The sequence below is a fragment of the Pezoporus occidentalis genome, unplaced genomic scaffold, assembly GCF_034315485.1.
Source record: "Pezoporus occidentalis ecotype Australia unplaced genomic scaffold, CSIRO_AGI_Poc_V1 ctg46, whole genome shotgun sequence".
NCBI classification, from domain to species: domain Eukaryota; kingdom Metazoa; phylum Chordata; class Aves; order Psittaciformes; family Psittacidae; genus Pezoporus; species Pezoporus occidentalis.
Window position 1 is genome coordinate 6,686,228 of NW_026915791.1, and position 27,474 is coordinate 6,713,701.

General features: G+C 43.7%; 1 protein-coding gene across 3 annotated transcripts in view; it reads right to left on the reverse strand.

The window, feature by feature from the left end:
• AMBRA1 (autophagy and beclin 1 regulator 1) overlaps positions 1-27,474 on the reverse strand; it is a 130,540-nt gene that overhangs the window by 93,712 nt on the left and 9,354 nt on the right. For 2 of the 3 annotated variants that reach the window (XM_062635807.1, XM_062635806.1), the window contains exons 2-8: positions 25,502-25,754; positions 25,191-25,249; positions 24,282-24,465; positions 23,468-23,640; positions 22,652-22,718; positions 20,619-22,078; positions 3,919-4,005 (exon numbers count right to left, since the gene is read on the reverse strand). In XM_062635807.1, coding sequence (XP_062491791.1) covers positions 3,919-4,005; positions 20,619-22,078; positions 22,652-22,718; positions 23,468-23,640; positions 24,282-24,465; positions 25,191-25,249; positions 25,502-25,636 — 2,165 coding nt within the window. In that variant the 5' untranslated portion in view covers positions 25,637-25,754. The remainder of the gene's footprint in view (positions 1-3,918; positions 4,006-20,618; positions 22,079-22,651; positions 22,719-23,467; positions 23,641-24,281; positions 24,466-25,190; positions 25,250-25,501; positions 25,755-27,474) is intronic. The other variant, XM_062635808.1, reaches the window with a different exon arrangement.

Here is a 27,474-nt window from a genome sequence, read left to right on the forward strand (position 1 = left end):
CCTGAGGGAGCAGAAGGCTGCAAAGCAACATAAGAAACACCGGTTAACATTAAACATATCTCTTCAGTTCACAGTATCACAGTATCACAGTATGTTAGAGATTGGAAGGGACCTCAAAAGATCATCTAGTCCAATTCCCCTGCTGGAGCAGGAACACCTAGATAATGTTCACTCAGCTACTGAACACAACTGTAAATCAGCCCCTGACCAAAGTTAGTCTACCAGCTGGCTAAAGACACACCAGTCAAAGCAGGCTGCCTAGCCCGTTTATGTCTCACCTGTGCTTCCCATAAAGAGGTGGCACAGACAGAGGTTATCCAGTAGTTCTTAAAACAAGTTTGCATTCACAGGACATTGGTATTTGACAACACCAAAGAGCTAAACTAACCTCATCTCTGAGGTGACTGACGCCCATTTGCTGGAGCAGATGGGTCAGAAGAGGAGAGGCTATGCCGTCATATGTGACCACCACAGAACTAGGCACTGACTGGGAGAAACACTGCAGTGCAAAAAACAGAAGCAAACAGCTATCTCATCCAACAACCACATTATTGAGAGGCAGTGCTTCCTCTAGGCATCCAGTGCTGCTGGCTGGCCAGTGAGAAATGCAACTGAGAGAAGGAAGTGTTCTGCTAACATTAGTAAAGGTGAAGTTATCTTGCTCTAAAGGGCATCATGAGTACCAAAGAGCAAGCTACAACACAGCAGTGCCTTCAGCCACAGCCACATATCCAAACCAACTGGCCATATTTATGGACAACAGGAAAATTTTTACACAAAGGCTGCTTCTCTTCATCCTCCATCATTTTAGTATCTTCTTTAGAATTAAAAGAACAAAAATCACAAGAACATCAACTGGAAAACGTCTAGACCCAGTCCCCAAAAAAGCCACAAGAACTGGTATATCTGCATCAAAGAGCACTACACTGCTGTGCAGACCCCAAAGTTCCCTAACACCACTCATCAACCCTGCTGATGCCCAGGATGCTCACTCACACCTCCAAATGTCTCTCACTCAGCAGACACCTTTTAAAGGGGTTACCTGACTGGTGTCAATTATTTTTGGTATTATCTATGGTCGCATACATACCACCAGCCCTTGGCGGTAGCAGACACCAGCTTCTGGTTGTTTCCATTCCACTTAATCCTGCAACTCACAATATTTAGCCTGAAGGTCTCTTTCCCAGTAACTTTCTAGCAGCTTAGATGTTTTTCTAGAGAATGCATTTACCAAACACCCTTGTGATGCTTTACAGAGGCAGTCTGGGAGCATCTTTTTAAGTATTTCTATTAAGAAAGAAAATAATGTAGGTTTCTTTGATGACAGCTTTATCTGATTCCCCTGCAGATTGTTTTCTGAGCTCAGTACATATGGAAACTGCAGAGAATGACAGGACAGCCAAGCTGACCTTAGAGAAGTTCAGCAAGGGCACAGAGAAAGACTGCTGCAATCCACATCAGAATATTCATTCTAAACCTGATGGAACTTCATAAAATGTTCTCCCTGCCTCAGTCCTGACCTAGGTTATTCAAGTGTGACACCATTACAGACAGTAGATGCAGAAACAAAACTAACGCACACGTACTCTCTCAGAAATAACTTCTTCATATCATATAGTTTAAAATGAAGAAATAAAATGGAAAAAAACACTCTCTGTTTTGAGACAACTTGGTCTTAAGGAGGTATATTTTTAATATATAAACACACATACACCTGTAGATTTATGTTTATTATATTTAATGCTCCTTTGTTTCACTTTTCCACTTTGTTTTTTAAGAACATCTGAAAGTCTTATCTTTCCCTTACAAATTTAGGATGCTACAAAAAAAGCTCACACAGTAACACTTCTTTTAATCACATCCCCTATTCCTAACAAGTTAAAGGGGCAGATAAGATAATTCTACTAGCCTCACACACCAGTGAGGTTTATAAAAGAAGACTGATTTCACTCCACTTAAACTTCCAGCTCATGCTGATTATGCACCTATGAATCTCATCCTCTGAAAAGGACAGTGACACTTAATGGAATGAATTAACCCTCTTGGAAGAGATTTCAACACTGGACTTCTCTTTCAAACCTCCTCATGAACTCAGGCTACTATAGCGTCTATCACAATCTAAAACCACTTGAACTGTCAGCCGTAGAGCATCATATTGCTTCAAAAATGGCCTCAGGGTGAAAAATACTTCTGACAATGCTCCTTATACTAGGAAAGGTCTGGGGCATTGACCCCTTTACACACATATTATTGAACTTCATCACAGCAGAGACCTGACAGAAGGAAAAAGTAAGAATTCAGTAACCTAGGCAGGCCCTCCTCCTTTTCTTTTTAAAAGGCAGCTCCCAGAACACTAGAATGAGTTCTTACAATCTCTACTGAGCAAGTCTGCCTGCTTTGAACAACGCATTCCAGAAATAAGGAATCGTGCACTTCAGCCATTTAGCAGCTCTTGGCATTCATAAATTGAGCTGACTCTAGTAATACCTTTTAATTAACATTTATAAAATATCATTTTCATCTTCCTAGGTTAATCAGTTCCTTTACCTGTCAGTAAATCAATTGCCATTTAAAAAGCTTTTACATTTATCAGCATCATTCTGACATGCTGTCGCCAAGACCTTCTGCAGTTACCTAGGTTGGTTTCCCACCTTAGATAAAAACATAGCATACTCCACCTTACTTTCCCTTCACTAAAGTTTATTTACATCATTCCTGAGCCTTTGAATTATCTTTACAACTTTCAGGGAAAAAAGCCTAATGTAAGATTTCACCTGTACAAGGCTTTATCTAGACAGACAGCAAGGAGTTATTTACCAGCATCATTATACCATCTGGCCAGTTTGTGACATAGCCTTTTATTTCAGCACTTTACTTAGAGCATCATCTGTATTAAAATGCAGATTTTGTTGTTAATGAGATAAAAAAGTGAGACAAATAAATAGACAAAAAGCCAAACCTCCTTCAGCAACTTAGATATTTCATTTCACACACTGGTATTCCTGTACTCTCCTTTATGATAAATCCCAATAGCCTTCAATTCATGCAGCTATGCCAGAGGTCCCTAAGAGGCTAAAGCAGATATATTTAACACTTGGCGAATTTTCCTCATTCATAGCATTGTTAAACCCATCTAAGGGAAGCTTATTTGTCACGATTTATTCTTCGAAAGCTTCCCAAGCTGCTTGCTGTTCACGATTCTATCATTTCTTTTGACAGAGTCTGTAGGTCACATTTTCCCATCTGTTGCTTTCTTAATGCACCAAGTAGAAACTGCAAAGATCACCCCTTTCCATTTTTGATAACTCTGCCATGTTTGCTTTTCCAAGTCCTCTGAAACACTCCCACCTCTTCTGAAGATTAAGCAGCACTACAGGTGTTTCCATGTCTAATGTCAGTGACTCATGACTCTTCAGAAATAACTGTCAGTATTTTGTTCTTAGTTAAGTATACGTAACATCCTGGTTATGATCTTTCTCATACTGATACATTTATGGAAACATTCCATCCTTCCAAGCACATTGTCCACTCACACCAGCTCCCACCTGCCTTGACTTCATTCTCCCTTACTCCTGAATTAGCTATTTGGTTTTTCTTCATTTTTCTTCAAAAGAGATTTCAAATTTATTGATATCATCTCATTTACTGTTGGACCTGCTTGCCACCTAGTGTTCTCCATCCCAAATGATTTCAGGAAGCTACATCTGCTTACTTCAACAGCAGTCTCTTCCTTTTTCCTCATTCTCTCCCAGACTTAATAGCATCTTCTCATTTGGTTTGCACCCTGTGCTTGTGGCAAGTCACTGACAAGGAGATGGGCTCAATATATGAACCATCCCCAAAGGATTTAGTGAGTTATACTAAAGTTATGCTTTTATTTATGAAACTCAAATGCCTTTAGATTGCTTTAGCTCTTACCTGGCTGGGTCTGGGTAGATTGGATGTTCCCGGGACCCTGCTCCATCATAGCGAGATAGCGAAATGAGGGAAGACTCCAGCAACCTCCTACAAAGGAAAAACAAATGATGAAGTCAAAGACCATTCAGGAATATCTTCCTTGTTTATGCCCTACTTTCTGAAACTCCTAAGACTATTTCTGTCATCAGGGCAGAGAATTCTGCAACATACTGAATCACTCACTGATGGCATATGTGTTTTCACCACACAGCTATTCAAGTGTAATATTCTCACTGCACAGGAGAAGGAACAACTCAAGTAAGAAAGAGTGGTCCCAAACCCACTTCCAGGTTTCAAGAGAAAGATACAGATGACACTTCTCCTTTGGAGATAAGCCATCATTTGCTACGTCTATAAACACTGCTGCATTGGCCATCTGTCAAACTCTTACCTACCTAAAGGTGGCTACACAAGGAATGGGCCAAGGAGCAGGGTCAAAGAAGACACCTTGGCATGTGGGTTTTTAGGGCACCGCTGGTGTTTATTCACAGTAAGATGTTCATTCTTAGCTTCAAGGCTCTGAAAGAGAGGTTTTCAGCCACAAAAAGAAATAATAATGTTCGTTTCCTCTGTATCTTAATCAGCCACAGGCAGAGATGAGAAATCGTCACTCACGAAGTAAATGTATGCAAATGCAGCCAGACAGCTTGAATATGCAAAAAGTAAGTCTGAGTCATGAAGGCAGCAGAATCAAAAGTATATAGCAGGAACATGTCCTCCACCCTAGCTTCTACATGTACCTCTATCTAGCTTCTTGTCATAAAGCAGAGGATGACATTGTTTCAAGACTGACTCATTCAAGCCTCTTGCAGCCATTAGATTAACACAAGAGCGGTGATTTGGGGTGGGCGTGGAGAGTAGAAAAATCAACTATCAAAGTTTATAAGGCTGCTAAGATCTCTTTCAAGTCTTTCTGCATCCAAACTCCTGCTAAATTTTGTCTTCCAGTCTGTGTAACTTCATGAGAACTGCTGTAGCTTAAAAGTCAAAAAGGTCCAACAAAGCATCAGTTCTATTCACCTACACATGCAATTGTCAAGAAAGGTTTGAACATATCAGTCTTAACCCCACAATTCTAATTTGCAGTTAAGCATTTGCAATGCAGGACAGCAAGCATCCATCCAGGAAGCAGGAAGAAGGACCAGATATAATCACACCCAACTTCCCATTTCTAGCCAGATAAAGACAGTAGCAATGCAAATGAGTGTGTTTTTCAGCAGCAGCACACCCATCAGGACCTCAACACAAATTTTCACTGCCTTCCAGCAATAAAGGAAAATAAATATTATTTCAATTTTACATTATAAATGTAGAATACAGAAAATGGCAAGAGATCGCTCCAGTTACTTAGAAAGGCAAGTGTCAGCTCGAGAGACTCGGTACTTGCTGCAAAGCACTGGGATTCTACAGAAGGCAAGAAATCCTGTCCTCTCTGGCATGAAGTTGCTTGGCAACCATTTGTCTTATTCAAGAACAGTTATTAAATCTCTTAAAACTTTGAGCTGAATTAATTCCCCAGGTTATCGAGTCAAAAACTCTAACCTTCAACACTGCTAGATACTCTGAATCCCTTGACTCCCCAGAAAGTTATCATACTTCAATCCTGCCTTATCAAACCCTCTCTCCTACTACAAATATATGTCAATATATGCAAAAGCAGCTAATCCAGAACAAATGGTGCAACAGCTTTACGAGGTATACCTGAAGTCCTATGCTTATGAGGTATACCCATCACCTGCATCATATATAAACTGCTTTTATTCCCTCTGGGGGGAAAGGTAAACAGATTAAAATTAGCAGAAGGGAAATTCTATCTATTCAATCAGCTGGTCCCCTTCTGAATGACTGTCTGAGGGTTCAGAGACTGGGTTACTGTCACTGCAATGCCAACATGCTTTTTAGAAGTCTGCTCTTCAGAGCTGCTTATGCAGAACACTCCAAAACCAGCAGTTTGCAAGCAGCTTGGATGTGCCGAGGCTGCCACCCTCCTGGACCATCCTGCCTAATCACTGGACTTAACTGGGGAGAAAGAGCTCCCACAGCACACAGATCCTGGCAGGGGCACAGCCCTACAAAAAGCAGCTGCCTCCTCATAGATGTGAGCAACCTACACAGAACTGCAAACGTTTAATGTCATTTTCCTGTAATGTCTATGGTGTGCTGGTAATGTGCGCATACAAATAACCAAACTCATCATCCCTGTTATAAGTCTTAGCATCTAGACACTACACACTCTTTCCTAGCAGAAAAGAGGGTTGGGAAAGAGAGTGGCATCTCTACATGCCACCTTCTTTACTGACCTTTCAGGGTCTATCCATTAAATGACACAGCAAAATCAAGAGCTACAACACAAAATGACCAGTGCAGCAGTCTCCAGGTACTCTTCAGCCATATTCCTCCTCTCAGCTTTGGAAAGGCTGGCAATTGTCTGAGAATACCATTGACTTAGAAGGGTCACCTTCAGAAAGCAGCCAGCAGCTGCACTGAAGGAAACAGTACCAACCAGAGGACCCCAGAAGGGTGTGGAAGCAGGAGCAGGGTGCAGATTGTAGTAACTTGGTGTGGGTCTGCCACCACTTGGCTTGGGAACAGCACTTCAGGGAATCTACAGTTCTCACCTCTACAACCCATCTGATCCTTGAAATAAATACTTGAAGGCCTTGCTCCACCAGGCACCTGGCACCCCAGATGAGAGCTGATATGTGTTACTTAGGTAAAACACAAACCAAGAGTTTCCTGAGCTACAGAACGGGTGGATATCCAGGTAAATCCCTGTGATTTTACCTAACAGCCTGCAACTTAGGAAGCAGCAGGAGGCTGCTGCTTTAGGAGAACCTCCTTCACCAGAAAGACACCCTAAGATGACCAGTAGTAATGGGGTTGTAGGGAGCAGGTTGACAAGTGTTCTCCATTAAACACAACCCCCAGGACCCTCTCTGAGGCTGCTCTGAGTTGAACAGTCTCAGCTAAGGCAGCCTTTCCAGCAGAGCCTTCCAAGAGCAATCTCACACCAAGGCACACAAGCCACATACAAGGGCCACATTCAGATCAGGTGGACAAGGGTAACTCAGTTAATGGTAACTGCTAAAAGCTATAGCTGACTTTAAGCACGGTTGGTGGTTCTTAGTTGTCCTACAAGTGTGCTCTGTCAGATCACAGAGCAATGAACAGGTGGTTATAAATAAAAGTAGTAGGAAAAAAACCAAACCAAGGCGATGCCCAGTCACATGAGACCCAGACAGACCATCTCTGCACTTAATGCTACAGAGAATAACAATATCCATACTGAAACCAGAGTGCTAAACACAAATAAAATATATTACTTAAGTAACTCATTCCAGACTGAGCCCTGGAGGCCCAGGCTACGGATCCAAATGCACTTGGTACTGACAAATGGGTTCAATAACAGATCCACTGCTAAAAGCATCAATAAAGTGTCCCATCTGTGACACTGGTAGCGTAACCTATGGTCCCCCAGGAAGGCACAGATACATTTATCTGAAGTAAGTCATGTTGCACTCTTATCAAGTCTTTGGTGTCACGTTTGTAGCTTTTGTCACCCAAATTCCCAGAAGAAACACAGACTATTTGTTTTCAGTAAGCCAAAGTGTAAGGTAGCCCAATATCCTACCACGGTAAATGCTGAGGTTTGGAGCAATTCCATTAAGGAGGATAAACATAATCCATGGATGAACAGAAACAGCTCTGTAACAAGGAACTGCGAGCCACTAAAGGTCTGACTTTCCAACAGAGAAGCACGCAAAAAGAACAGAAATGCATATTGCTTGCATCCCCCTTTGAAACACTTCAGTCGATCATGCTTGACTCCTGAATCTTCTCTGGAGCTTACAGCACCCTCTTCCTCTCCTACACCCCCCATTTTTGCTACCCAGATATATAACAGGCTAACACTAGGCTCTGTGGAAGCAATTGCTCCGCTCCCTCTGTCTAGACAATATGAAATTGTCACAAATGACACCTAAAGTACAATTAGTAGAGAAACTGCAATTTCCACTCTCCTCCCCCGCTCACCAGAAAAAAAAAAATAAAAATCACACATTATCATCCTCCAGGTTGTCAGTCAATGCTGCAAGGATGAAGATTAACTCTGCTCACCCTGAAAGATGCTTCTGGTCTGGCTTGATAAAACAGGAGGGAAATTGTAGGGGGTTTTGTTGGTTTATTTTTTAGTTATTAAAACTACTACAAGAAGATACAAATTGCCTCTGTTCAGCAGCATTGGGATCTCAACAGACACTTCTTTCTATCAGACACCAGCAGTTACAGAACAAATGCTCTACGACCACTCTGTTACCTCAGGTCTGCAAACAGGAGCAACTACTGGCAAGGGAGAAAGGGAAGAAAGGTCCAAGTTACAGGGCAGCTTTAGAGAAGGGAAGAGACAAAGAGTGCATGCACACAAGACACTGCAAGCAGGAAAGGGGAATTTCTCGGGAATGAAGCAGCTGGATGCCAGAAGCTACAGCTCAAGGGGAAAAAAGTCACGAAGCAGCCTCCTCACAGCACGTCAGCCATGGCACTATACCCGCGCTCTCTCCACAGGGGTGAGGATCACCACCAAAGCCTCCTGGGACAGAGTGATTCATTCCAGCAAGCTTTGAGAAGATCCTTAAATGCAGCAAGTTCAGCTTCTCAGTTTCTAAGTATATGCAATTCCTACACATCTTACTTAGATTTGCTGTCACAGCACACGCGTCACTGAGTAGCACTACTCCAAGCAATACTGAGAGAAGGGCTTTCCTCCCCATCCAAAAGTGGGGCACTAACAAACAGCACCGAGCCTTAGCTTCCTAAAAAATCAAAAGGTTTTCAGTCAGCTGCCATCCTCCTGAGCTGCTGCAGCACTCCAACAACCAGAACAAACCAGTAAAATGAAGCGCACTTTCCACAGTCCCAGCCTTCAGATATGAAAAGAGCTTAAGAGAGGAATTCATAGTTATCCTTTGAAGCAGAACTCTATTAACACTGGCAGCTTCTATGAGTTTTGTATCTTCCCTGGAAAGGCTTTTATATTATCCATTTGGAAGCAAAATTACTGCAATGCTTCATATTACATCTCTTTTTCAGCACTCCAATTTACAGCCACTGCTCAGTTCTTCTGAGTGCTTGTCCCTGTGTATGTGCTCCCCTGGCTCCTCATATGAATGTAGAGAATAGCAACAATTTAAAACTAGATTTCCTTCAGTCATCTCCTCTCTTAGGGCAAAGCAATGTTTAACTAAAGATAACAAGAAGGCTGAAGCATGAAGACAGATGAATGCTCAATTATTAACTGTTAACAAACCACGTCAGTTCTTGGAGATCACTTCTGATTTGACAGAATACTACAAAACTGTTCTAACCAAAACTCAGCCAACTCAATCCACTTGCCTGACATTTTTCCCTTCCCTTTTCTCAGAACAATAGGGGAAAATTATTTCAGACCTCTCTGTATTGTCTCCTACTTTCAAAGCACAAATTGAAACACGTAAGCAGAAACCATCAAGTGTTTTGTTCCACAGCTTCATTTTCCATGAAAGTTTTGTAGTTCTTGTCAAAGAGAAAAACATTATTGCCATCACCAGCTTCATATTCAAGCTTAAAATAAAAAAGCAATCAGTATGCAGTTCTAAAGATTGCCTGAAAAAATGATTTCTAAAATTAAGTCCTTAACATAATCTGCTCTGATACCTCTAAGTTAACATTTCTAGACTGTTTCAGCTTTTGCATGGTTATGGTTAGACACAGTCAGCCTGGCATCAAGATTTAATTAAGACAGGTCAGAAACAGATGATTAGAAGAGAAGAAACAGTCAGACAAAATGGTCAAACTTTTCTTAAGATAATTGTAACCATCTGCAAGAGATAAATATCTTGAGCATTTCACTCCTGATGAAAACCTCAACACTCACTTCGGCAGTTATCCAAGTTAGCTCCTCCATCCCCTTGCTCACAACTCCCCCCTCAGTGAGGAAAGAGCTGGTGGCTGCCTTTCTTACGAGTATCCAAGCCCTGTCAGGCATTCTTCTGATCACCTTTTTTTCCTCTTTGAACTTATTCCACATAATGAATGCCGTTTGCAAGAAAATTTCCTTTCTTTAGGGAAATCAGCAACAACAAAGGTGCAGTACGTGATCACAGGTACACTCCATGCATGGCCTTTGTAGAACGCTCTAGTCTGCTTGTAAGGAAAAACACTTGTGTTAACTCTGAAGGGCAACCAGGGACAGAGAAGACATCCTTCCCAGCTGGAGGTGTGGAGCTGTCAGAGAAGCAGGCTTCCTACAGGAGAGAAAAGTTACCAAAAAAAAACCCCTCCTTCACTGATTCTGGGCAAGAATCCTGTAGAAAACAAGCTGTAAGGTTTTCTCAGTCAGAAAACAGACAGCACATCAGGTCTTCAGCCAGGATGTGAAGGAGTACATTTGGGAAAGAGCACAGGGAAAAGGAGCACAATTGCACAACACAAGAACTGCGGATAAAAGTCTGAACAGCAGAGACAAGCATTTGGATTTGAGCTCTCCTAGTCACAAGGCAGGAAGCAGAGTTTCAAGAAGAACATGTTTAACCCTTTTAAGGTTCACCTGCTTCAGTTTAACTAGAAAGTAATGCCACATGATGAATTGTGCTATTACTGCATCCCTGCTCTTGGACAAGGAACTTCAACTTCCATTTATCACCTGACACCACAGGAGTCAAACAGCACCTTTGGAGCTCATCAAAGGGAAGGGTCAGTGGTTCTGAAGAAGATAACAGATTTTAAGCGAACCCAAGGTCACACTGTTAACCTATTACTTCACTTGCTGACAAAGGCCATGCATCAGAACCAAAGATGAGTGAGCATTATGCAGAGGTCCTCATCATACAGCACCCAGGGAATGATTAATGTGTTATTTCAACAGGAGAGTGGAAACATATCCATGATAGACATTAAAAGGGTCAAGAGCAGCTATGGCCTCAGTGATTAATTTGGCAATAACTCCAATACGAGAAGAATGATGAAAGACATTGCACTTCAGCAACATCTTTGTTGCAGGGGCAAAACTTGAGGAGCAGGGAAAAGATAAGCAATTTTAATCAGCTTAAGTTACTCCATGTGCTATTTTGCTCTCGAGTGGCAGCTGTATACCAGTGCTCAGAATGGGGCAGGTACCTCAGTCAATCTGCAGACAAGACATCACATTCATCCACCTAGGCCCTTAGCAACATGATTATACCAGAAATTCAGCTAGAGAGAATCAGTTCCTAGTCATCATATGATAACAGGCTTGAAATGATAGCCAGAACATAGCCAATGCACTGAACTTCCTCAGCGTGCAGACAGCTTAACTCTCCTGAGGGCTCTTCTACCTCCCTTCATATATATAATGTCAGCTTCAAATTCTCTTGTTCTGGGAGTTCCCAAAACCAGAGACTGTGTGGACAGCAGAAATCTCTGCTTACCCACGCACACAGATCTGCGTCAGCTTCTGGGATAATTACATAGGGCTCCTGTTTCTCCATAGGGAACTGAAGAGGAGGTGTCTTTCCTGAGGGGGCAGAAGCCATATCGTTATCTCCATAGGCTTCTAAGGCTATGAAAACAGAGGTCCTACCACACATCAACCACTTCCTTTAAAGTGCTCTTGTTCAAATGGAGTAATGAAGAGAGTCGGGTCAAGAGATGACTGGCAGGGCAGTTCAGCCACTTACCCCACCCCTCCCACTTCAGGAAGGCAGGAGAAGCATTTGCTTCTCCTTAATACATTTCAAGCAGAAAAATGAGTCAGTTTCCTGGCAGATAAGGAACCCTGTTTATTCACAACCTTCAGTTCCAGCAGGTGCTTTCTCAAGAAGAGCAAGGGAGGGGGGTCAGTTACATCATCACACAAACAGCCATTTGGCACAAGCAGTTAAATATGTATGTGGAAAATGTTTCAAATGCACGTTAGCTATTCAACAGAGCAGAATGGCTCAACTGGAGAGATGGAGAGTCATCACTATTTTGGTTACACTTGTATTACTGAGTCAGATCACAAGTCCTTCTTCTCTTGCTCCAGGCCCAGAGAGTAGCTGCATGCTGCTCTACTGCAAGTTCTCCAGCCCACGTTCTGTAATAAGGAGTGAATAATTGGATGAGGGCACTTTGTCCGTAGGCACACCGTGCTGTGTGCATGTATAAAGAGCGTGAAGAATGAATGCACGTACGCAATATATGTGACTGCACATCTAACGATTAAGGGCTTGTATTAGCATGAGAAAAGAGGCACACTATACTGCCAGCTCCTCCCCACACTCAAGAAAGCTACAGAGAGCTTTTAGCTAAGCAAGCCTGAAATAGAGGGTCTGAGGGCCTGCCTATAACTTGTTTCTTATCAAAAGGAAAACCAAACCATTAACATCACTTATCTTAAGCCAGACAACAAGCTCTAGAAATCACAGCTAGACAGCTTAAGCATGTCAAAGACATCACGAGTTAAGCATCATTCCCTAGACAGAACACTACAAGTACATGAACTCAATGCACAGAAGTAAAAAATGGGAACAGGAGCAACTGCTGCAGGTCAAGGGAACTTGTCTGGACATGCTCAAGCTGCAGCAGCTGGATGAGGGGAGCCACAATCAGAGAAGCACAGGAGAAAGCCAGCCTAACAAGGGACAGCTTCCAAGAGAAGGAAGCTATTCACACTTCTGTGTCTGTAGGAAGGCTGAGAGCTGGTATGTTTTATGGTATCCTCAAATAGCTATCTGTTTGAAGTCAGCTGTCTTTCAACTTCTAAGCAATCTGTGTTTATCTAAGATAGCTGTTGTATGGTCATCTCATATACAGGCCTTCCTCAAAAAAACCTAACAAAACAAAACAAGCATCACAAAAACTACACCCGAAACAACCCACCCAACTCTAGATGTCACTCCTCCTCAGTAGAAGCAGAAGAGTAAGCCAGCTTGGAAGCATGCAGCTCCTCCACTCTCATGAGAAACATCACTGGAATTCAGTTTCAACAAGTTCCCTTTGCTGCCATGCCCCGGTAGGTGAACACAAAGAGAAGTCCCAGAACAGTCCCACAGACAGACACCTATAGAGAAACAGGTCTGTTCCGTGGAGATTGAAGGAGATTTAGAGGTGAATGCCTCATTGCTAGGGCTGGTCTACAAAGAAGAGGTGGGAGAAAGGCAGTGTTTCAACTAGGGAAACACCATGAAAGTACCTGAGAAAACAGTTATTTATGTACTGGCTTAGTTTGCAAGCCAAGTGCTGCAAGAATAACATGGGGAAAAGAATATCTTTTTGTGTGCTACAGTCATTGCCATATATTTAAATTCCAGCAAAGAAAAAGAAAAGAAGGCCCAAGGCTTTCTGCAAGTTTGGCAAAGACTCATGCTCAGCTTTCCAAAGTACTCGGGAATCTCAGCAGCAGGGGGTGACCTCTATTAGTCACTGCAAGAGGGAAAGCACAAGGCATCATTTTTTCCCCCACCAGCTCTCATTAATGAAGTAAAAGGGCTCTAGCAACCTTATATTATTCTTAAATCAAGAAACCAGCAAAGGCGTGGGGAGGAACATTTGTGCAAGAAAACAGGCACCTCTTTCCCTTGTTCTTCTACACAACTAAGAGCACAGTGAAGAGCTGAAATTTCTACCACGCCAGTCAAACCAAGTCCTTCCTGCCCACATGGAGACAACAGGCTGTTGAAAACAACCACAAAGCTGGAAGGGCAGCAGCAATAATAACCTCAGAGCTCACGTACACATCAACCAACCATTCAGATACCACGGCAGCCTCTCCAACAGTTCAGGCTGTGGTGGCATTCTCAGGATAAAACTGACTTGTATTTTCCATTTTTAGAGAAGTCCAAACAAATACTCACCATGTTTGTCCACAGCCAGCACATATCCCCCATAAATACACCTGGTGATCATGTCTGACTGTTTATGTCACCTTATCACTTCAGTTTTGAACCTCTTGGCTCTGCTTGCAAATCCATTCATAACTTCTACTTACCCCACTGTTCCTCACTAACTACTTGAGATATTCCTTTACCACCATCATTTTCAAGAACTGTAATGAGCACCTCTGGAATTATTTCTTACCAAATCTGAAAGCAGCACAGCATAACCTTTTCCAAACCTACTACATTACACATAGAGGTGACAAGGCTTGCCAGAAAATCCTACAGCACAGGTAAGGTCTACAGACCATAAGCTTAAACAAAATGCTGAACAAATGCCAGGACACCAAGCTAGCAAGGTTGCTACAAATAACAGGCCTGAATGCAAGCGATGGGGAGAAATGATACTGGGTAGATCCATTTAGACTGGGCACAGGCCACATCCCCACCGATGTGCAGTCTGAGCAGCCAGCACCATTATGCTCTTCTGCACAGCTGAGAGATGTGCCCTCCTCCTGCTTAACTCCCCCTTTTCCAGTGAACTCAACACATCACTGCCGCAATAGATATTAAATACTTGAATAAGCCACAACTGCTGTAAGCAATTAGGAAAAAAACAGTAACAGCATGTGTTTTGTGAAACAAGGAACAAAACAAGATGGAATACGCTAGGTACGTGTTCTGTCTCCATCACAAGATGCAGTTTGTAGCTTTAGGCAAGGCAATTCCCTCCTGCTTTAGCTCCCTCCTCCCCCCTGAAAAATAAAGTACAGGGAGTAGCACTACTCTCATATTTAGGTGGTAGATTTTGCTTACAGAGCTGTCTCCTAGTAGGCAACTCTGTACCCACGGCAGGGGGCAAGGAAGTGTTCTGCTTGTTTTGTTTTTAAGGCTAGGGTATGAGTGACATGCACCTTTTCATTCAGTGCACTGCACAGCGAGAAGGCTACCAGACACTAATATATGCAGAGAGCTGAACAGCCTCACCATTTAAATCACAACCCAGAAGCTCAGGCTCCAGCACGAGCTCAAGAACAAGCTGTAAAAGTGACTGTACTCTTTTCCATTTCGCATACAGCACTCACCACTGCTGGGCAGGAATAGAGGTGTTCCTACCCTGTCTATCTACTTTAAGCACAGACTGGTCCCAGTTCCATCACAACTGAACACCCTATCTACAAATCAGAGCCAAAAGAGATCATGAGTAAGCCATGCTTATTTGCCTAAACATATTCAGAGCCTTCTTTGGGAAAAGCCCAAAACCTTAGGTAACAGCTCAAGGCATACTTGAATGAGAAAACAAACACAGCCCTGTGGAAAAAGTGACTGTCCAGACTCCAGTCAACAACTGCCAAGCAATCATCCACAAAATACACCCCATGTCACGGAAGTCTTCTGAGGATGGATGAGCAACCGTTTAAATGCAAACGAAACCTTTGAGAAGGCAGACAGCAAAGAGAAGTTTGCTCCAGGCTTAGTAGGCAATGAGCAAGAAGTCCAGACCATTTCTGCCAAGTTGGCAAATTCTGCAAACTTGGCAGATCTTTTACAGCACTAGCTCTTGGGTATTTGCGTATCACAAAGTACCTGCTCACCCGAGATGTACATCTATCCCTTTCAAACCCTTAGAAAAGCTCCTCCCCTCACTGCATTCTGCATGAGAGCCATTTCCCCTCTGGATCCCCATTCATGCCTTTCCCCAGACACTGAAGAACTTGTAAACATATGGTAACTAAGGGGATAAACTGCAATTTAGGACTGGGGGAGTGTAGGGGGGCAAGAGGGTCCTCAAGTTACCTTGTTTTCCTTATGCAAGGACTCAGAAACTTTCAGGTTCCACAAGGAGTCAAAAAGCAAGGAGGAAAAGCAACATTACCCCCTTGTGGCAGCAAAGCAATATGGAAATAAGATGGGAAAAGAAGAGCCATTTCTTTGCATACCTGCTGTAACTACAGAGAGCTACGTGTTGCCAGAAAGGGCATCAAGACTGAAGTGAGATGTGATATGAGGTAGGGTCACTGCAATGCCCAGGCAGGTAGGTACTGTACCACCACTTCTACCCTGCTGCATCTAGTGTTATGTCAGGCCTCTACAAGAGCGAGGCATGAAGGTCCACTAGCATATGAAACTACAGGGAGAGCATTTAAACCCTTCTAAGGGAAAAACAACACAGTCAAACTGAGTTGCAGTGTACAGCACTGACTCCTGGATCACATTCACAATCCTATTTCTCATCCAGGCTGAGTGCAACACAATCTTAAACTCAGGACAAAATGAGTGGGTTCTTGTTGTGTAGCAAGAATGCAGGCAGGAGGAACCACAGTCCTCAGGCAAGAGCTGACAAAATGAAAGACAGAAGCTTGACCCTGGACCCTGTTACATGGTTCCAGGGAAGCTGGTCTGCACATGTCATTTGTGCACAGTGAGTCCAGCAGACTGAAACACATCAACAAGCAATGCCTTCAGTAAGCTGTGCAACTTCAGCAGGTCAATTATTTGCACAGCATTGTGGACTCTGTCCTTTTATACACCCACAAATAAAATAAAGGAGTTTATACAAGTGTACCCAGACAATACAAACTCCCCCATCTCACACTCCTTCCTACCTGTGTGCATGGCAAAAACATCACCCAGGACAGTTCAAAAGACTTTTCAGATTTTAAGATAACTTCAGCAGTCCATATCTTGTCTGCCAAACCAAATAGGTGAGGCAAGGTGAAAATATTATGCATTCTTAAGTCACAGGCAGAGAAGTTACTCATAATACAGCCTGCAGAATTTGACCTCTAAAATGAGTGCAATGGAGTGGTTACAGAGGTTTAACATAATTGCCAGACAAAGCTTCTTAATGGAAGAATAAGGATAGTAAGCATTTCCTCCTGGAACACAGGCTTCATGTAAACCTGCCTGACAGGACTCATCTTTCATTTGCAGTAATTCATCCAAATCTCTAGTTAAAAGAGACAGGTAAACAGTAACAGAACTGCCCCCTTAGTACATTACAATCAACTATATCTTGAAAGTGTAGAAGACAAGTTTCCCTTTCTGCATTTTTCTTTTCCCCCTTTCTAGGGATTGTTTCACATGATAAATTTTAACACGCCAACAGGGATCCACATGCCACTACTTGCTCCTTGCATCCCTTCTAGAAAGACTGTGGCCTGAGGTGCCATGCCAGAACTCAGAAACACCGCAAGATTTAAAGCCAGAGGACGTGGGGTTTTTGTAATAACACACTAGTTCTGTATATATCACTTGCGTCAAAACAACCAAAGAGGTGGCATTTGAAGAGATGGATCAGCTTTATTAGTCAGCATTGCACTGTACCTGTCACTAACTGATGACCTGAAATGTATTTCAGTGGAGACCACTGCTAGGATTCTATATATCACCTTCTTAGAAGGTGGCACTAGCTCCTCTCAAACAAGCAGCTGACTCAAAGAATCCTGTTTCGATCCCAGTTCAACTTTTCGTTATAAACCTGAATTCACTCATACAGCACAAACCGCTTAATGTACTGAGCGGATCTTTTCCCTCACTAAGATTACAGTATTAACACATACTTCCTCGACCCATTTTTTAATTAACATGAAGTTATAGAAAAATTAAACTAGCTATCATCTGTTGCTCAGTTCTTTCCTTCATGCAGATCTTGCCAATAGCTTGTAACACCAATTTTATGCAGCACATTTCACACGGCAACTCCAGGGATTTCTGAGGCTCTTTTCACTTTGATGTTAGAAATGTGCAAAGACAGATCCAAAGAAAAAACCCTACATTTGAATTAATGAGATCAGACTGAAAAATATCGGAAAAGCTGAAGCTCAGTCTCAATAACTTCTGCTTTAGGTAGACCATAAACCTTCCCTAATTTCATACCTCACTGAAACAGCTTCAAGAAGCACACAGCTCAACGCCCATGCTGCTTTCAGGCCAAGCTGAATGTGACAGCACTGCTGTACTGCTAAGGCTCCCAGTGACATGTTCCTCCTAATAGAGGTGCCAGAGCTGTTAGTCAGGAATAGCTTCATTACATGCTTCTTAATGCCTTTGTGATTAGCCCAAGATAATTAGCCCAGCATCATCAGAAAGGGCAAAATTCTCTCCCTACCCAGCTGACGTAGCTGCATCAACAGAATTCAAAGAACAGCCTTCATTAAACTACCTATTAACTTAATTGACCCTCTGTGGCAATGTCCTCCCAGCAAGCTACTTCTCAGCCAGGCAAGACAGGTCAAGGAATGGATCCTGCCCATGGAGAGGAAACGAGAATATACACACAGTTCCCAAGTAAAAATGTTATCTTTGAGTTTTTCAGATGGCCTTTGAATAGAGCTCAATTGCCCAATGAGGACATCTAATGGAGAGACAAAGAACAGAAGACAGGTTACAAAGCAAATACGTGGATGCCCAATGCTTAGAACTAAGCTGAGGTCCATAGGCACAAAATTGACTGAAAGTGTATGCACTTATCGCTTGTACTGAAAGCTTACTCTCCCTCTTATTTCCCCAGCACTTTCAGCACTACACAGCTTGCATCTCATGACCCTTACCCACCCCTTTGCATGCTTCTGTGGCTGCAAAGGTTAACAGACATTTTGGACTTTGCTGTGCGGGAGCGGTTCCAGCCCTTCCCATTGTGGAGGCACACCCTAGGTCTGGGAGACAAGAAGATTTGGTGTGAGGATGTTCATTCTCTGCAAAAATTAGGTAAATGTGTGCTTGTTGACTTGTTATTGCTCTATAAGGAAAAAAAGAACAGCTAATTTGAGAAGGGCAGAAAATTACACCTGCAGGATACGGCTATCCCACATGCAGGGTTTCTTTAAAGGGGAAAAGTTCCTCAAGTCTCCCAAGTCCACCCAATGTGTTTAACAGGAAAGGAAATTAAGTTTTACTTCAAGGAAACTGCCAGGAGCGTTTCATACCAGACTGCTCACTGCTTCCAGCTTCCTTACCTCAGGTACAGTTAACTCCAGTTAGAGGGGAAGCAGAAACCCCTGCCATGCCTGTTCTTAAGAAAGGCCCAGTAACAGAAGCAGAAGACTGGGAAAACAAAGGAGTCTCCATGAGCTTCTTAGCAACCTCTGCCAAAAGAGTTTCACTAAAGGTTTCATCTTTTAGGAGTTCCCCTGGAATTCAGTTCACACATCAAACTACACACTCCTAATTAATGCCTCAGTAAAAGCACCTATTTGCACAGGTGACCAGGTAGGCAACTAACCCTTCACAGATGCTACAGTAACAGCAACAGGCAAAGCGACCCAGAGGTCTTGCCACAGGACTCCAGCTGTTAGGCAGCATCTCATCCAATTCTTGTATGTATATATGTGCCAACTGCCTGATCAATAAAAAAACTACTTGTCCCCGTTATTTCTGATGCTACAATGCCTCAGCACAGAAAACAAGCCACACAGTGGACATTGTATGAGCAGGCAAAGCTATTTCAAAAGAAAGGTAATGCAAGACTTACTCAAGTGCCATTTTAAAGTTAAATCTGTCAGCTCCTTCTCAACCCTCTGCTCTTTAATAGGAGACTGGAGGATATGATTTAAACCAACGGCAGGTAAGTTCAGGCCCAAGAAAGCAGCAGTTACCATGTAATCAGCTTCAGACTCTCATTGTGGAAGGCTATTAAAAAAAACTGGGACAAGGATTTAGAAGCAGATGAATAATTTTATGACCACCACCACTAATTTGCTATGCAACTACAGGAACAAGAAAGGCAGCCACTGTTCCAGCCTGAGTATAATCAGCTTATCTGCAGGAAGGAGGAAAGAATTCCCTTTCCTCAGGCACTCCTGTGCACAAAGCATCCTCAGTCAGTTACATCTGCATCCAACCTGGAAACTTTGATTTCCTACAGCACAAAGCATCCATTTCCAAGAAACAGCAAGACTGGACCTTTCCTCTGACAAGAACACGTCACTTGATGGAGAGGATGTCAAACTGAAACCCAGCAGGGAAACCCTATCCAAAGTGCCAACGTAGCTGAATCGTCCATACCAGCCAGTGGGAGACACTTTCACCCAAAGCACAGATCCTTCCTGGTGCAAGTTCAATTTGGCTCATTGTTTCTTGCAACACATGTGAAAAATGTATAAAGTCCTTCCAAAAGAGAATCACTTTCTTAAAGCAGAGCCTAAAATGTGCAGTGATCAGCACACTCCCAACTGTCTCATCCTAAATATGGGTCAACAAGACCCACTTTCAAAACTTAGCTCTTTATCAAGGGCAAGCCAACTGCATAGGTTTAACCCACAGCTAAGGTATATGCCCAAAGGCACAGAGCTTTGACCTTTCTTGCCCTAGATATAATGCCAAGAAAACGACTGTTAACTCTTTCAACTTCACAACAACCACAACAACAAGACAGAACACTAAAGAAAGCAATTGTCACTACTCATGCCCAATTTTCCATGCAGATTCTCCATGTGGAACAAGTGCAGGATGGGGTACAAAGGACAGCATAGCACATCTTGGGTTCCCACTCTTCTGCATGACAAACACCATGAGCACGGCTCACCTCAGGGATCAGCTGCCAGACCCCTTCCTTTTGCCTCCTGTACTACCACCCTCCTTTCTTATTGAGAGGTCTGTTCTCTATCCTTAACAATCTTCAGAATGTATCTGCACCATGACAATGGCAGCTATAAAAGACATCAATGCCAGGTATCTACACAAACAGCACATGAGAAAAGGTTTTTAACTCTGAAAATACTGAAAAACTCAGACTAGATGGGAAAGATGTAAGAGAACAAAAATAGGAGGAAGGCCAAGCATATATCTTACCTCCTGAGTGAATCCTCCTCTGAGCTTTCCTCAGGCATTTCCTGGTTTAAGGCCTCCTGTGATACATTCCCAGGTCTGCTTGAAGCCGACTGGCTGTAAACTCTTTCCCAGTGCCCCGTCTCCTGGTTAAAGACCACTCCCACGGTCCTCTCCTCCTGCGGGGTGGAAGAGCTGCCCAGCTGCAGCCTGCCAGAGGCAGGAGCTCTGCCCTCGGTTCTCTCTGCAGGCTGCACCTGGCTGGTATTTGGAGGTACACCCTCAAACGTGCTCTGGACCTGCCCTGGTGTGTAGCTAGGCGTGCTTCTCTCCCAGCGCAGCGTGTCATTGTTAAAGGTCAGCAGGTTATGACAAGCGCGACAGCGGTTCAGGTGACCCCGGGACAAATTGGAACTGTTTTCACTGCTGTGTGGAGTCTGCTGATGGGAGGGACCCGGCCGATCAGGCTCAATGTTGTTGTTGAGCATTTCTTGAGCCTGTTGCGACTGGCTGGGCTCCCCACCAATCCCCTGATCTAACTCATGAAGCCGGTCATATTCCAGGAAGAATCGCCTCAAATCACACTGGAGCTCATTACGGATGCTGGCCGGATTGCTCGGGCCAGCACTACTACCACTGTCCACCTCAGCCCCTGGGGCCAGAAAGCCTCTCCCTTCTGTTGCAGAGGTATAGACTGATGCCTGGGAACCCCCCTCCTGCTGTCTCAGCACCGACAGCAAGCTCACGGAGGAGGCACTGGTCCTAGGGGGAGGCATGGCTTCCAGCTCTGACCGAGAGCTCATGTTCAGCACTGTCCTGGACCAGTCAGACCCACCTAAGCCTGAAGCCATCTCTCTTGCAGACTGTTGGTACCGGGACTGATGGCCTGCCAAGGGTCCGCTGAGGGACCTCCGCGTGGGGCCCAGGCTAAGGTTGCGCAGGCTGTTGCCAGCAGTGCTGCTCTGAACTGTGCTGAAAGCAGAGGGCCTGTTAAGTATACCCTGCTCCTCCTGCGCTACGGATGCCTGCTCTGGGGGTTGATAAGGCTCTGTCTGCACAGAGGAGAAGGAAGTGCCAGTGGCCCCAGAAGACGTGGAGGGTGCGTTTTCCTGGTGTGGGAAGAGAGAAGAAGGAAGTCTTGCACTAGAGCATCGGCTGCAAAGGCACAACATCCCCAGGTGCTGGCAGCACTCTGCTGTGGGATAGCTGACACGCTCTCGGAGCCTGTTATACACAGATGCCCTTGAATTCTCACTGGCTGGAGGCGGAGGTGGTGGTGGTGGAGGCGGTGGAGGGGATGGGGTAGCAGAGTCTTGAACACTGTTTTGCTCTCCCACCTGTATGCCAGAGGAGCGGGAGGACAACATATGCAGGAAGTTGTGAAGGAGGGGTGTGCGCCTCACGGGCTGAGACGGAAGGATAGCGCGCTGGCGGTAATGCGGCATCTCTGTGCTGTCCACGGAGATTTCCACTTCCTCATCACTCTGCAGAGGGAAGGAGTCAGAGTTCAGTCACCCCACAGCAAAATCCTATACTTCCAAATAAACAGCAGAAAGGCAGCTACCATCCCAGATGAAAGGATGCAGCAAATTCCTTCCTAGAGGCCTTGACTTGCAGGAAAAGAGGTGAGACTATTTCAGAGTTCATTCTATGGATCCAAATGATCTCTTCTACAGCCCAGCGAGCTTTGACAATACACTATTCATATGAACAGAAGCACAAGCACCTGAGTGTCAGCAGCAGTGAGCATTGTTAATACCCTGCATAGCTTCAAATCCAGCAGAATGACACAAGAGAACTGAAACAGCAGGGCCACTGGGGACATCTGTTCCACTATTAATGAGACAGTGAGGGCAAAACAAACACTTTGGAGAGGTCTTTAACAGCCCTGCACGTAACACAAGATCATTCATGTGACCAATTAAGGCGAGACAGAACTTGGCTTAGGACTTCAGGTTTGCAGAAAGGCACAAGCCTGCTTAGGAACAGACTAGGGTTAATGTATGGAGAGCATCTTGTCATTAGCCAATCAACACAGGTACAGACATTCCCCTTACCTGCTGGTTAGAAGGGTTAACAATTGCTGTGAGCAAGTAGTGTCCCAAGGGATCAAACCGTACCAGCCTAAAACAAAAGCAGAGCCAGAGTATTAATCATCAGGTCACATTCCACATTGACACAGGAAGCTGGACACAGCAGGGAAGAAAATCCCATGCGAAATATTTGCAGTGAGAACATTACCACGTTACCATCATCTCCTTCTGAAGGATGCCAGAAAGTTTATGTATTAAGAAGAAAGAAACGTACTTATCAAGCTGAAGACTGCAGCTATTTTATAGTCTACAGCAACACTACACAGAAGTTAAAAGCTGGAACCAAGTACTGCTGTATTAGTTGAAGTAGCCAAGAAATTTTAAGGAGTATGTATATTATAAACTGGAAATTGGTACAAAGGGAGAAATTAACTTTGAATCATTGTCTTATTTCAAACTGCTCAAAAGAAGGCATCAAGTTTCCAGCAATGCAGTTTCCTCTGTAACTGCATCAAAGCAATGGCTCAGCAACTCTCTTCCAACAACTTCTGCGTTCTCTCAACTTACTGCTGACAAGTTTAATTACTAAGCTGACAAATGAACATCAAGTAGATTCTGGGCATTTATTTGGCACAAATTTGAACATCCGAGATGATCTGGTCTTTTCAATTGCCTTTTTTTTCCTGCCCACAGAACTCTTTCTACCAGCTGAGTCAAAGAGCTGTAAGCAATACCCCTCTCCACTGCCTGAGTGCAGCATCCCAGAGGATTCCTCCCCATTCCCCAAATGTGACCATTTTTCCCATACAACTGTTCTCTTTCGTGGAAGCAGGAACTCACCTGACCCGCTCCATTTCACTAGCTGTTTTCACCACAGCAAAGGGCTCCCGACGACTCCAGTCCCAGAAATGTATCTCGTTGGCAGTTGCAATCAGCAAGAGCTGAGCCGTAGGATGAAAAGCAAGTGATGCAATGGCATTGTTGCTATCTGTGAACCAGCTCTCACTTCCACCCTGAATGAGGAGTCAAGAATCACAAGCAGTTTATCACAGAGTTTAAGATCATTAGGTTTCCATCTCTCCAAGACTCTGCCTAGAGCATGGAAGTGACATGCTTTCTTGGCAACAACAATGGCTGCTCTCATGCAAGGTCATATGTCATGCCTAGGACATAACGCTACTTCCAACAGTGACCACAGATGTATTTTCGTAGGTGTGTCTCAAGCAGCCTGTAAAAATGCTGCATTTCAAAGCAACCAGGTATGTATACATGTTTTGTCCCTGTGCCAGTCACCAGAACTGACAGAGCAGCAACTTCTCTAATGAAGAGTTCAGATATACCCAGTGGAACAAAAACAGCACGTCTTTCACATAAACTAAACAGGTACCCTGTACAAAGTTCTCCAGTATTATCACTCTAATCAAATAAACAGGCATAGCTAAGGAGCACTACATGGTGGGATTGAATAAAGAATCTGCCACCTCCTCTCTAGACAGAAGAGGATGGCTACGATCTGTTCTATGCTGTTAAGAGACAGATGCCAGCAAAGCTTCCAAACAGCTCTTACCAGGCAGTATTTGGGAAGCAAACTCAGACAAAAAGAGCCACCACCCACCAAATACCAAAAGGCACAGAAGTTTCAAGAAAGACTTACGTGTAAATCCCAAATTCTAACCTCCCCATCTAGGCATCCTGAAGCAATGAGGCCCGGGATGGTGGGATGGAAGGTGACACACCAGGGAGTGCGGCGATGTCCAACCAAGGAATGAACACATTTGCCTGTTTTCACCTCTGTGATGTAGATGTTGTGGTTCACATGTGTGGAAGCCATTAGGGTCCTGGGAACGCAGAAGGTGGGATAAACATTAGCATGAGAAGAAACCAGCAAAACCAGACCATGGCTAGCTTCATCTCAACAGGGTCTGTTCACACCTAACCCAACAGCTGTCCCACACAGAGCTCAAAGGGTAGAGACTCCTGTTTCACCAATGGCCACAAAGCTTCCTGTAGACAGATTTCAGGGTCCATGCAAACATGAGCTCATCCATCCTGCAAGCACAAACCTGACCTTGAAAGTCAGAGTGAACATGCAGCTCAGAAGGAACCCCTGAATAACAGTTTGGGGCAAATAAATATTCCCAATTCTCTATGCCATCTCAACCACTGTCAAATCAAGTGACTAAGAAACCCCCACCTCCATTTCTGCTTCCAATACACCTATCATTCTGCTCTCTTCTTTAGTCCTAGATATCCCACTGGGTGTGCCAGATCACTTGGCACGTTGTGCTAAAACACCCTCAAGTTTCTTATGAAATCCCACGGTGGCCACACAGATCCTTTTTCCTTAGAACTATGCATCACTTGGGTACCTCAGGAATTAAACACACCAACTATGCTGGAAGCTGTGAGATTAGGAAGGTGCACATGTTCCATCCATGCATGTCAGGAACCAGAAGTTTCACACAACTATTCAGGGCTGGACAAGTGAATGGGCACAAGCCTCCATCACTTTTGTAAGTGTAAGGAGACTGCTGAAACAGGGAATGAACTAGGAGTTAATTACCTGTCTGGACTAAACGCCAGCAAGAAGGTGGAGCGTGGACTGTCTGGTAACTCAACTTTCTGAAAAAGCCAACAAAGCAGGAAGTGTTGCAAGTGTCATTATCATACTTTGACTGTAAGCCACACACACAACAAGGGGAACCCGCTGCAGGAACATATCTAGTATCACATCACTGCAGGAACTGAACAAAGCCAGAGAGCATATCAAGGGTAACACATCAAATGTACAATCACAAGACAATTTATTTCAAATCCCTGCCTCCCTTCCCCCACTCCAAGGTCAAACGATGCATCTCTATCCCACAACCTTACCTTGCCCTCCCATTTCATCCATCGAGTTTTATCCTCCACCAACTCCTGCAGGAGCCGCTGAGCACCCAAGGCTTGGGTGCCCCGTTCCCTACCCCACAGGATGCGGACAGCGTTCTTCTCCGGTACAACCTTCATGGCTTTTAGCAGCCAACGTGACACCAGCTACTGGGAGAAGCCACCAGGTTCCAGATGACAACCACCACCAAGCTACCAATAGGCTATCCACATTTCACTTGTTTATCTTCATGGAAACCTAGAAAGAGAAGAGAATGATAAGGTAGGCAGCTTTTGCCTTCATCACCTAGATGAAGTAAGACCTTTAAATCCCAAACGACTAGATTTAAGAGAAAAATATATTCTCTCCTGCAGCCTTTGCTACCTTCTTCCATTAATGAGGCCCAATTTTGGCATTTCTGCAGCCAAAGATTACTTTGAAAGGTTTTTGAAAGCATCCAGCCCTTTGTATACACACCCTAGGCATACACAACTACAGAGAATAAAAAACTGGCCTTGAAACTCTTTCTCTTCCCTCCATCTCCTGCTCTATATAATAAGGAAAAAGAGATTTATGAATAGACAGTCTTTACACCTTGAAGAATTAAGTCCTTTCCAGGAAGGGTGACTGACAGCTATTGAAATAGTGTTAAAAAATTGACTATGTGACAGAGGAGTCTCTAGGGAATTATTCCGATTTCAGTAATAGGAATTATTATCATTGCAAAGGTCAGACAATTGAGAGACCTCAAGTCCAAATTACTTCCAACTCCATCACAATGGCTTACAACGTATGAAAACAGCCCTGTATCAGAGCAAAACCTTACACTGCAGTGGTATCTTGGCCAACTCCATCAAGATGATTCATTTTGCCTGTCTGCACATCATCTTTCCATCTAGATTGCTCTTAGAACAACAGTTCACTCAAGTGATGCACAATGGCACAGATTAATGCTTTTAGTGCCAGCTTTCTAGGGGGAAAAAAGTTAATTCTCTGAAGGAACTAAATACATCAGCAACCAAGTTATACAACTTTTGAATGGTCTCATATACTGGAGTGTGCCACTCAAAGCTCTGCAGAAACAAGAGTTTCTTAGAATACATAAACCAAACGCTGATGCAATGCTATTGCCTTCTGATCCCAGCAGCATGCACATATTCTGTCATCCCCTCAGAACATAAAGATGTAAAGATAAATCCTCCTCAGTTCATGTTACACCGAACAAAACCATCAATATTCAACAGAGAAGGAAGTGGCAACTCAGAAAAGCAAAAACACACATACAGGCGGAAAGAAGCTTCATGTACCTACAAAGAGCTGAATTGTTAAATGGCAGAACTCAGAATGGTCATTGGCAAACCTTTCCTTCCTCCCACTCGCCCTAAAAAAAACCTCCTGAGCAGATGATTTAAGGCAGCTGCTGCTTACAGGGAGGAGCTGTGTGAAGAGATAAGCCAGGAAAATGAGTTCTAATAAAGCAGACCAGTTTTCATTGCAAAAGTACAATAAGGGGTACTGAAGTGATGAACAAGTAAAGGCATCCATCTTCCTAGAACAGAAATTCACCACAAAGAAATTCAAGCTAGCTGGAAATCCCCTGACCCTTAATGTGAACAGCATGGGGTTCATCTATTTCAGAGAAGCTGAACTCTGCAGTGCAAAATAAGCCTTCTTTCATGAATCCATGAAAGTCAGCCAAACATTAGGTAGGAATTATTCTACAAAATAAAAGCCTGAGTGGAAAGCAACACAAAACCTAAAGATGATGCTTTCAAGAATCCACTTGCAGCATGACAGTGCAGATTAAAAAAGCCCAAATCCAAAAAAAAGCCAAACCAAGGATAACTGGAGTAGATAGAGCCAAAAGCACAGTATAATACAGGAATCACTAACCCAAACCCCTTTTTTCACTAAATGCTAATAAATCCTCATCAGGATTCTGCAAACAGTCCCAGCCACCCATTTTCAGCAACGACTG